This window comes from Mesocricetus auratus, unplaced genomic scaffold (genome assembly GCF_017639785.1).
Source record: "Mesocricetus auratus isolate SY011 unplaced genomic scaffold, BCM_Maur_2.0 Super-Scaffold_15014, whole genome shotgun sequence".
Lineage (NCBI taxonomy): Eukaryota > Metazoa > Chordata > Mammalia > Rodentia > Cricetidae > Mesocricetus > Mesocricetus auratus.
In genome coordinates, this window is record NW_024429186.1 from 8630043 (window position 1) to 8642341 (window position 12299).

Genomic DNA, 12299 nt, shown 5'->3' on the forward strand with positions numbered 1-12299 from the left:
ACCTCCTCCTCCTCCTCCTCCTCCTCCTCAGTGTGTAATAAGCTGCTGACCTGTCCTCCATCACCTCCTCCTCCTCCTCCTCAGTGTGTAATAAGCTGCTGACCTGCCCTCCATCACCTCCTCCTCCTCCTCCTCCTCCTCAGTGTGTAATAAGCTGCTGACCTGCCCTCCATCACCTCCTCCTCCTCCTCCTCCTCCTCAGTGTGTAATAAGCTGCTGACCTGCCCTCCATCACCTCCTCCTCCTCCTCCTCCTCAGTGTGTAATAAGCTGCTGACCTGTCCTCCATCACCTCCTCCTCCTCCTCCTCAGTGTGTAATAAGCTGCTGACCTGCCCTCCATCACCTCCTCATCGATGGCACTTTGGGTACACCTTCCCGCTATCACAAGAGTCACTCATCACAAATGTCCTGGTGCTTCACTTAGGCTAATGAAATACTGATTTCTTCATTAAAGAAAAACCATGAATAAACATTAGGTAAATTTGACTCGTACACACTCTAATACGAGATCTCTTCACAGTAAAATGCTGACATATTCAAATGACCTATGTTTAATAAACCTTTCTGTTACATATGCATAGAGATATGCAATTCTATTAAAAAAGAGACTGCCAATATCTCAAATGGAAGAAAAGTGCTTTTATTTTTGCACAAATATAACCATTTTAAACTCGTGTAAGATATGGTGGGTCACATCTATAATTCCAGGGTTGGCATGGAGAGATGGCTCAGAGGTTAAGAGCACTGGCTGCTGCTCTTCCAGAGGTCCTGAGTTCCCAGCACCCACATGGTGGCTCACAGCCATCTGTAATAGAATCTAATGCCCTCTTCTGGCCTGCAGGGACACATGCAGAGCACTCATATATAAAATATAAATAAAACTTATAAAAAATTGTAATACAGTGCTCAGAAAGGAGAGGCAAATGATCGCTGTGAATTCAAGGCTAGCCTGGTCTAAATATTGCGTTCTAGTCTAAAGTTACACAGTGAGATTGTGTGTCTCAAAGATAACACAGATTTACTTATATAATCTTATATTAAATAATGGCATTTTAGTAACTTACTATGTGCTGTGTATTGTCAAAGAGGAGGCATAAGGTTAGTAAGAACAGTCACTGAGTATCTTTTACATATTAATGGAGACTAGCTATGAAAACAAGTGGCCAAAATATTCAATTTGGGATCTGCAATTTCATTGTTTGATCCAGCCAGAAGACAGTGGCTATTCCATCTAAGGAACACGGGGAGGGGAGGGGAGGGGAGGGGAGGGGAGGGGAGGGAGGGAGGGGAGGGGAGGGAGGCTGTGATCTCTGCCATCCACAGCCCCACACAATCATTTCGTCGCTGCACTGCTCACTTGGCACTCGTGCTGCTCATCATTTGTAGCTAACCTCTCCAGCTACTATAGTGGGGGGGGGGGCAGGACTTACTTTATAGGCCAACTCAATAGCAGCCACTGAGGCATTTCTGTTTTCCTACCACATTAAGAGAGACTCCAAGTGCATGGAGTTATCAGGCCTTGATGAGTCCTAGTAACCCAACAGCAGGCATTGCAGCCTGGGGGACTGGCACAGGAAGCTGGGAAGGCAGCCTCCGCCAGCACCTGAGAGTGTCAACGGCACAGACGTTATGAAGAGCAGTCTGTCAGACAGACGACTCTTCATAACAATCCTTTCATACAATCCCTACTCCTATAAATTTATTCTTAGAAAATATTTTTCAACCTGTGTAGGGTGGCCTCAGGAAGCTAGAGGAAGGAGAATGCCATGCATCAAAGCTAAGCTAGCTGCATAGTGAGTTCTAGGACAGGACAAGTCACCAAGGAAAAAAAGACGGAGGGCGGGAGGGAGGGAGGGAGGGAGGGAGGGAGGGAGGGAGGGAGGGAGGGAGGGAGGGAGGGAGAAGAAGAGCCACGGGCAGAGTAAGAGCGCTTGCATAATGATTGAGCTCAGTAGCCCTACATCGCCCCACAACCTCCGCACATACCCCTCCCCAAATACACTGGCAAAGGAAAATTACTGACAAAAAAGGGTTGCTCACTCTATTTCAAAATGCATCTAGTAGCATCAGGCACATTACATTTCATTCTACACTGTGCCATCTCCACACTGAACCTGGCTGCCTTAGTTTATGTAAACTAAACCCTACCAATGTTCACAAAGTAACAAAATTCCCCAATGGTTGTTTCTCAGAACAGATTCCTGTCACTGAGTAGTGAAGGCAGTTTAAAAGCATGGGGTGTGTGTGCGCGCACGCGCGCGCGCGTGTGTGTGTGTGTGTGTGTGTGTGTGAGTGTGTGTGTGTGTGAGTGTGTGTGAGTGTGTGTGTGTGTTTGTGCGTGTGAGTGTGTGTGTGTGTAGGGGGGTGACAGCTCTGCAGTTGAGAGCACTTGATACTCTTGCAGATGACCTGGGTTGGGCACCACCGCCTGGCACAAACCCAAATCTTTCTCCCAAGAATTGAACTGAACATTTACCCTGAGTTTTTTTTTTTTTCTGCTTGTATTTTGTGGTACCTGAGGCTAAACCCAGGGCCTACCACAAGCAACCACTGAGCTGTGGCCTCACCATTAACTTTATACTCTTCCAAAGGCTTTAGAAAAGCCAAACCCGTAGTAGGATGCTTTCTCAGCCTAGACACACAGGAGAGGGCCGAGGCCCTGCTCCAAATGATATGACGGACTTTAAAGATCCTCCATGGAAGGCCTCACCCTCCCTTGGGAGTAGAAAGGGATAGGGATAGGGATAGGATGTCGGTGAGGGGCAGGGGAGGAGGGAGGGAAAGGGAACAAGGGTTGACATGTAAAACAAACTTGTTTCTAACTTAAATTTAAAAAAAAACAGGAGAAAAAAGAAAAGCCAAACCCTAAGTTACCTTTCATACAGAAGAAACAGCAAGTTTTATAGTACAACAGCTTTTGAACACTCAGTAACACTCAAGCATTTAATACTTAAAAATCAGATGCCTGAAAGAAGAACAGTGGGCTGAGCAGAGAGGACATTATATTCGTGGTCTCCATGGAAGACAGTGCTTCATTAAAGCATAGGCTAGCAGGCCACGCCACGCCACGTGGAAATGACAAAGAAACTCCACAGTGGCTGGATGAACCTGGAACCCCAACAGTCAGGTCAAGGTGGGGTGTCACAAGTTCAAGGACTGCCTAGAAAGCACAAACACCTTGGGGGGGGGGGCACAAGCCCTACACTGAAGGCCCAAATCAACCAAAATCCAAACACAAACACTTGTGGGCAACTGTAATAAAGAAACAACTCATTAGCTGGAGATGTGGCCAGTTGGCAGAGTGCCAGCCTAGCATGAACCAGGTATGGTGGCCCACACCTGTAAGCCCAGCACTCAGGAGTTACAGGCGGGAGAACCACAAGTTCAAAGCTGTCCTTGGCTATATACATATGAACTTTAGGGCCAACATAGGCCTCACGATTTTTAAAGGCAATTCACTTAACAATGGGACTAATACAAGTAAGTCTGACATCAGGGAATCAGAAGAAGGTCCTCAGAAAACCAAACTAGAACAGCACTTTCAAATAAAAACTTCACATTCACTCTCAGGATACAGCAACTTAAACAAAAGAAACAGACTGCAAGGACTCAAACCTGTTTCATGTTGAGGACAACCTTAGAGCTCCCAGTTTGTTCACTGTAAATGTACTACATCCAGAACACCTCCACATACACAAGCGACAGCAGGAGGAAGCTAGCCTAGGCCACACTGTGACCGGTCTCAGGAAGCAGACAGTCTTCACTCCTTACTGCCCTTGCCTTCCATAGGATTCTCTTGTTACTACACGGGACAGCAACAACTAGTTGCTAGAACCTGCAAGTGCTGCTTGTAACACAACACAAAGAAATACAGAAACTTGGTAAAACTCATGAAGTCTAGGATACACAAATGACACTCACCAGGGGAACAAGGCTCACAGTGAGCTCTGACGGCAGCCAGCCTGCACGGACACAGTAACTGCCGGGAAAAGGAGTCACTTGCCTCTTGACAAACTCTCCAGCTGGCTGTGTCCTGACCAGTTATGGCCAAAGCCTACTCCCACAGCTCTTTCCAAAGCTCCTGGGGCCTCTGAGACATTATACCTCGACGCTCAGGCAAATATCCACTAATAAAACTCTGATCAACAGAATATAAGCAAAATTCTAAATTCTGCATGCAAACAGGAGGGCAAAAATAGGTACCTCCCCCTTTTCCTTTTGTTGAGACAAGGTCTTACTCTGTAGCTCTGGCTATTGTGGAACTCACTAGACCAGGTGGCCTCCAACTCGGAGATCCACCTGCCTCTGTCTCCCCAGTGCCGGGATTAAAGGCGTGCACCAACACATCCAGCTAGTAGGTAACATTTTAAAACTAGGCTGCATAATTATGAAAAGCTAAGCAACTCGGCTTGGGGAAACACACACCTGCTTACAGTGTAGCAGGAGGCCAAAGACAACAGCTTCTTTACAATGGTCTGGGAAGACCTGCTCTGCCCTCACACAGGACACTGCGCAGACTCAGCATTCAGTGTGAAAACACCCAACACAACGCTCTCTGACTTTCTTGCTGCACACAGCAAGCCCAAGTACTTGTGCTGTTTTCTTTTTGCTTTTTTTTTTTTAAAGACTTATTATGAATACAACAGCCTGCCTCCATGTCTGTCTGCACGCCAGAAGAAGACACCAGATCTCATTACAGATGGCTGTGAGCCACCATGTGGTTGCTGGGAATTGAACTCAGGTCCTCTGGAAGAGCAGTCAGTGCTCTTAACCTCTGAGCCATCTCTCCAGGCCCCCTTGTGCTGTTTTCACAGAGTCCAGAAACCTCACACCATGTGAGCAGGGATGAAAGCAGAGAAGGACAAAAGCACAGGTGGCCAGGACTCACTCGGCACACAGCAGGCTGAGGAAGGCACTAAGAGACTGACACTCACACTCAGGAGCTGTCCTTCTAGAAGCCACCTGCCTTTACTGCCAGACACACTGCTGTGCCTTCATGCCTGGCACACAACATGGTTATTCCTCCGAGTGGTAAATTCAGATGCATTCTCCACAGAAACCCTAGCCTGGGCAAACACTGTTTCAGGGAAGCTGTTACTGTGGCACCTGGAGAGAAGACCTGGATGAAAACCAGCAGCACACACAGAAGAGAGATTAATAAATAAGAGCGGCAACCAGGACACACAGACTTGACCCAGGTTCTATCCTGTGAGCTTGGACAAGCTACCTGCCTTCCACAAAGGAAAGAGGGAGATAATACAACAGCCCCGGCAGATGCAGCCTGGGGAGTTTTCAGGAGTTAGACACCTGGCATGAATAAGTGTGATGCAGGCAACTGCATTTTGCCAGCCCCTTATCCTAAATGGTGGGGGCTCAGAGTTGGTCCAAATTTGAGGTTTTTTTTCAGATTTGGGGATACTTGCATAGACTTTACTAGTCAGGCATTCCTAACCTAAAAATGCAACATCTCAGATATTCCAAAGCCTGACAGCTCTTGGCATCACTATTTGGGAGCATGTTCAGGTTCAGTGAGACACAGGTATGGCAGGCCATGCCCAAAAATTCCAAATCTATACACCACTTTAAGTAACACAAACAGTATTTGTTAAATGTATTCAACCAAGAACTAGACACAAACATCATATCCCTTGCATTTTAAAAATATTTCCTGTTCAGTTGTCCATTGAAAAACTGTGTATATAATAAAAACGGGGAATGTGAAACTAAGAAGCAGACAACCAAAGAAAGTAAAGATGCTTTTTCTAGATAGCTATGATTTACTGAACTTGATATAGTGTAATTTTTAAAGACATAAGATAAATTTAGATGTCAGATATGTGTAATATACCTTCTGTCAGTGAAAATGCAAGTTAATTTATAAGACAGAGTACCTCTGTTACCATGTGTGTGTGTCTCTGTCCACCCCACCCCCAGCCCCCAGGGACGTCACTAGAAATTCTGATCTTAAATTCATGACTCACCTTGCCTGACAGCAAATTATATGATTCCTATTTCTGTTTTTGTTTGAGACAAGGTCTCGTATAGGTCTCATACAGCCCAATCTGGTTTTAACTATGTAGCTGAGGATGACCCTGGACTTGTGGTTCTCCTGCCCCTCCCCCCAGTGTTGGGGTTATGATAAGTCACCCACATTCTGGAGGAAGGACTGCTGAAGAATACCATCAGACAGGCCTCTTGGGTTCCCTCACCTAAAAGCCACCGTATCTCCATAGAAACCCCAAAGGAGCCAGATATAGACACACACATTTATAGTTCAGCTCCTTGGGAGGCTGAAATGATATCATTTGAGTCCATAAGGTCAAGACCACCCTGGGAAGTGCACTGCAAGTGAAATCCAGGTATGCCAGGCCATGCCCAGAAGCCTAGCAGCAGGGAAACCGAAGCAGAAGAGCTACACGGACCAGGACCAGGGTTAGACCCTGTCTCAAAACACACAAGAGTGCTGGCACAGTGCTGCGCACCCGTAACTCCAGCATTCAAGAGGCCACAGCAGGAAGATAATGAGGGTTGAAGGCCAGTCTAGGCTACACATTAAACTCCCAACCAGGCTGGGCCACAGAGTGAGACACTCGCTATCTAAACAGCAGCAGCTACAACAAAGAAAACAACAAGAATAACAAGTTCAGAAGGCAAACCAAGCCCCAAAGGACAGGGTTGGGGAGCGTGTGGACAGCTGAGTGCATGGAGGCTCACAGGCAAACACTGCCCACAGGCAGGAAATGCTGTGCTCTCCAACTCCACCCGCACAGAAGCCCTGCTCAGCCCCGTTCCAGTCTTTGCTATGTACTTCCTCATCTACCTGTTAATTTTGTATCCTTCAAAATGTCTCTTACAGAGAAGTGAGAATGCTCAGCAGGTAACAGCTCTTGCTGCCAAGCCTGACAACCTGAGCTCAATCCCCAGATACCATGGAGTGGAGAGAATTAACTCCTACAAGTCGTCCTCTGACCTGCACATCCTTGTCACAGCATGAACACAACAAAACAAACACATAAATATAATTACAGAGAATGTCTAATGCTTTAAAATAGATTAGCTAACATTGAGAACAGTGAGAAAAACCAAGCTGGGGTGGCAGCACACACCTTTCATCCCAGGACGCGGGAGGCAGACAGGCAGATCTCTCTGAGTCTGAGCCAGCCTGCTCTACAGAAATCTAGTTCTTGGACACCCAGGGTAGTTACACACAGAAAAACAAAACAAATAAACAAACAAAGAATAAATCCAAACCGGGAGTTATGAAAACCTCACCTAGCTGCCAACCCATCAGATGTTCTGGCTGACTGACAACTGGGCCTGAAGTGGGGACTAGTCTCAAGGGCTGGACCTGTATAGGCTGCTGCTAGCTCCACTCTGCATGAAAACAAGTGGATTAAAGGACACCCAAGAGCTGTGTGTCCACTCCAGCAGAACTGTTTGTTGGTAGAGAAATACATCTTTTGCAGTTACAGAAGTCTAATGTGTTAACTACTGTGGTTTGAGAACAAGAAATACATTGTTTTTTAAACAGGGCAGCTTACACCACGTGATGTCATGTATGTGGAGATGCAGTTGGCAAATGATTTCAAAGGCCTGTCTTACCTCCTAACCCTGACACACTGTGAGTAAGTGAATATTAATACGAAAAAGAGTCTCAGCCTGGTGGTGGTGCATACCTATTAACACCAGTGCTTGGGAGACAGAGGCAGGGGGATTTCTCTGAGTCTGAGGCCAGCCTCGTCTACAAAGTGAGTTCCAGGACAGCCAGTGCTACACAGAGAACCCTGTCTCAGAAAAAAAAACAAAACAAGAAAGGCTACAAGGGCTATGGTGGTACACGACTTTAATCCCAGAACTCAGGAGACAAGAGTTGGAGGTGATCTGAGGTGGAGGTCAGCCTGGTCTACAGAGTGAGTCCCAGGATAAAAGTGAGATCCTGTCTCAAACCCAAACATGTTTATGGCGGTTTGACTGAATGTATGGATGTGTACCATGTACATGCCTGGTGCCCTCAGAGGACAGAAGAGGTATTGTATCTCTTGGAACTGAAATTATGGACAGTTTTGAGTTGCCACGTGCGTGCTGGAAAACGAACTTGGGTCTTCTGCAAGAGCTGAAAATGCTCTTAATGGCCGAGTTATCCCTCTACACCCAGACTGGCAGTTTTTGCATGTCAGAAGTGAATATTTATAAAGTATCATAAGCAATCAGAAAGGTGTGGTGAAGAACCTAAGAGAAAACTGAGTCAGGCATACAAAACAGGTGTGTAAAGGCAGCAATGATTTCAGCACAACCAGTTCAATCTTTGTGAGATGATTGTCTCACGAGCAATGAGAGACTCTGAGGACGCCACTGGCAGATGAGCTTCTTTAGTAGGCTCAGCTTGGATTTGATGTTGTTAGAAAAGTGAACCATCACAGACAGGTTGATAAAAGGGTGACTAAGAAAAGATTGGACAATGGTTAAGGCCAGGCTAAGTGACACGAAAACAGGAAGCAAAGAGCACAGCAGGGAAGAAACCTTACCAACTCCGACGAGGGGACCACAAAACCAGTCTAGCCATCAGAGCCACCCTGGACCTCTGTTCTACCAGGGGAGGGACCATGAAGATTGCCAACAACATACGAGAATATAGGTGCTATTGTGTGACAAAACGTTTCCTGGTGAGATGCAACACACATCTATTCATCGAAGATAGGGAACGCACAACAGAGCAAAGTACAGCTATCACCAAAGTCCAACTTGGTGAACCAGCGAGTTTTATTGGAGTTACTTACAGGAGTATGGGTGATACATCACTTACAGGAACAGAAATGACTCAAAGACAGCTGCATCACCAAAGCCACCTCAGCATGGTGAGGACAACTCACAAAAGCTGGGAATCTGGAGCGCACTTCACAGCCTGCAGGCAGCTCAACAGGTTGGAGAATGGCCTTCCCAGGTGCCTCAGGTGGTTTAACCCTCTTTCAGGCAACTGGTCTGGTGTCTGCTTCTCCCAAGCAGTAGGTCTGGTCTCAGAGTCTTCTTTGCAGCTTTACTGTTTACTCTGGAAGGGAGGGGCCTAGTGAATCAGGTTAGTTTCAGGGACTTCCTGAAGCTATTTTTTTTCTGAAGCTATTTTTGAGGGTTTTTTTGTTTGTTTGTTTGTTTGTTTGTTTGTTTAAATCTTCCTGTTGAAGGAGCTTGCCTGCAGGATGGGGTGTTTGCACAACAGGTACAAGAGAATCAAGCCTCATCCTAACTACAGTCAGTCAACCTGATATAACCAGGCATTAGCAAAGAGATCTCAAATGCATATTTCTTCAGCCTTTATGCGTGTGTCTTAAATGTGGTACCTAATGTTATTGGGCCATCATTACACTTAATCCTGATCTTTGCATCTTCATTTACAATCTGAAAATTCACAAAATTTGTTTTGACACAAAGTTTAACCACAGGCTGTCTGTCTATCCAGCACTGTTTTTAACCCAGCAATGGTAAGAAAGACAGCTGGAACGAGGTAAAGGTAGAAGAACAGAGCCAACACCGCTGCTGTCCTCTGAGCCCACACAATGTGACACCCCCATCATGTACACACAAATACTAACAGTAAATTCAAGAGAAAATTAGAAGCCGGCTTCACACTATGACCCTCATTACTTGGGATGCTTGACAGAAGATTCATGCAGGTTCAAGGCCAGCCTGGGTAACATACAAAGACCAAAATCTTACTTCAGAAAAAAGGGGGGGTACAGTCCTGGACAAATCATAAAAAATACAATGATTCTCAGCTGGACATAGTGACATGTCCCTTTAGTCCCAGCACCAAGATGGGAAGCAGAATGATGAGAAACATTCAAGGCCCACGTGAGCAACATACATAGCAAGGCCAGCCTGGACTAATGTCTCAAAAATGCAGGACAGTGTCAGGTGAGGAGTAGTGGACAGCAGAGACAGGCAGACCCATTTGAGTCCAAGGCCAGGTCGCCTTACATAGTGAGTTCCAGGCCAGCCAATGGCCACACAAGACCCTGTCTCAAAAGAAGGAAAGGGAATACAAAGACTCTTCAACACACGCACTCAGCGTGATTGCAACCATGAGACACATATCTCCATCGACACCACCATGCCTCATCTGTCACACTGCAGAGATCAACAACACCCGTGCCAGAGGTAAACACTGGTATAGCCTGCACAAGGCACTGGGGCTGCGTGGCTCCAAACCACAAATGTACGTCTTCTCACCCAGAAATTCTACTCCGAATGGTTTACTAATCAGCTACTCTGCCCCCATGGTGAAATGGCCGTATACACCATAGCTTAACCTCCATCAAAGGGAACGGCAGTAAAGTAAGGCAATGAGATACTGTGCCCTCACTAAGCACAGAAGCTCTTCATACACTAACAAAAACAACCTCCAAAGACGAGTTTATTTAAAAAATAAAAATAAAGGGGTTGGAGAGGTGACTGAGCAGTTAGCATTGCTGCTCTAGCAGAAGACAGAGTTCAGTTCCCAGCATCCACAACCATCCGTAACTCCAGTTCCAGAGGATCTGACACTCTCCTTTGACCTTTGAGAGTATCAGACACATGTGGTGAACACATATATTTACAGGAAAAATACTCATATCCATAAAAATAATTAAAATCAAAAGATAAAAATAAGACAAAGGTATAAATATACCAATGCTAAAATTGCATTTTGGTAAAGACAGATTTATATGTAAGTTTGTGTGTTGTAGTATAGGCTACAACTTAATAACTTAATGATGGTTATTTCTGGTTTTCTTTAGAGTAGAACCCAGGACCTTGCATATGATAAGCAATTAATTGTTCTACCCATGCAGCCACATGACCAGCTCCAATACTGGTTATCTATGAGGAGAACATGGTGCCTGGGACCAGATGTCAAAGACTTTTCATTGTATATCCTTTGAATTTTGAACCATGCAAATGTATTGACTATTTAAAGAACAAAACAGGCCCAACAAGAAGCCATAATACCTGTGTTCCAAGTAGAGACTTTCTTACTAACTCACCTTAAATAAGTTCTATCACAGTTCACTCAGCCAGTATTCACTAAATTCTCCTCTATGTGTCAGGCACTGTTTTAGATACTAATGAAGGGACTCCAGCCAACCGGGCCTGGCAAAAATGGCTCTGGCAGGCCTTGGTCCTCTCTCCCAAACCCTCCATCTTGCTAAAACCCACTAGATTATGTACCCAAAGCTAGCCATCAAGATCTAGTCCTTATTTGGTCACTTCCTCCTCCTGAGGCTGACTAGCAAGGCTCAACTATCAAAGTATTGAAGTCCAGTGATCAGAAGCCCCCACTTTGGCTTACCTAATTAACATGTCCATATAAAATTAAACACCTCAAGCCAGGTGCGTGGCACACACCTTTAATACCAGTGCTCGGGAGGCTCAAACAGGCAGATTTCTGAGAGTTTGAGCCCAGCCTGGTCTACAGAGTCATTGCCAAAACAGGCTCCAAAGCTACACAGGGAAACCCTGTCTCAGAATTTAAAAAAAATTTTTTAACTCTTCATCCTAATATGAGGTTTTCCATTTTACCTTTATAAATCACGATTTTCCTATGTGCCATACCTGACTCCCCTCTATCCAGATGCAATCCTTTGTCCCTCAGGGACAAACACCCCTGCCCCCTTCCCCTTGTTCCCTTCCCCTCTCCCTCTTCCTGTATCTCCTATCTTTGTCCCTTATCCCCCTGCCCTCTGTCCCTCTGGGGCAAATAAACCTCCTCTGTGCTGAGAACTTGGCCTTGGGAGTCCTTTTAACTTGGGTCTCAGGAGTGAAGATAATCAATCCCTCCTTCCTGTAGGCTTAGGAAGGACACACATGGTAGAAGAGAATCAGATGGCAATGAGGACTGAAGAGGTTACACTGTGTGGTGCTCTTGTCTATAACCTCAGCTGATGCAGAAGGATTACCAACCTGGACTACAGAATGAAACCCCGTGGAAAGGAAAAGCTACTCCCATCCCAAGCCTGAGAAAGGAATTAAGGTAAGATGGCAGCTCCTGTGTGGAAAGGAATAGCAAAATCACATTTGGGTACTGTCTGGTTACTTTTCTATTGCTGTGATAAAACAACTGACCAAGGCAAGTTACAAAAGAAAGCGTTAACTCGTAGCTTACCATTTCAGGGTCAGAGCCCATGCTGACGGGCAAAGGCACAGCAGCAAGAGCGAGTGAGGGCACATCTCCATTCGCAAGCTGAGGGCAGGGACTGGGAAGGTGTGAGTCTTCTGAAACCTCTAAGCACATGCCCAGTGACACAACCCCTCCATCAAGGTCACA

At 45.8% G+C, this 12299-nt stretch overlaps 1 protein-coding gene across 8 annotated transcripts in view; it reads right to left on the minus strand.

The window, feature by feature from the left end:
• The window catches only part of Wdr20 (WD repeat domain 20), a 65863-nt gene that overhangs the window by 38276 nt on the left and 15288 nt on the right, over positions 1-12299 (minus strand). Inside the window, exon 1 of one of the 8 annotated variants that reach the window (XM_040742454.1) lies at positions 12138-12162. The exons of the other annotated variants lie outside the window; for them this stretch is intronic. Coding sequence (XP_040598388.1) covers positions 12138-12158 — 21 coding nt within the window. The 5' untranslated portion in view covers positions 12159-12162. Of the gene's footprint in view, positions 1-12137; positions 12163-12299 lie in introns of those variants that run through there. 8 annotated transcript variants of the gene reach the window in all.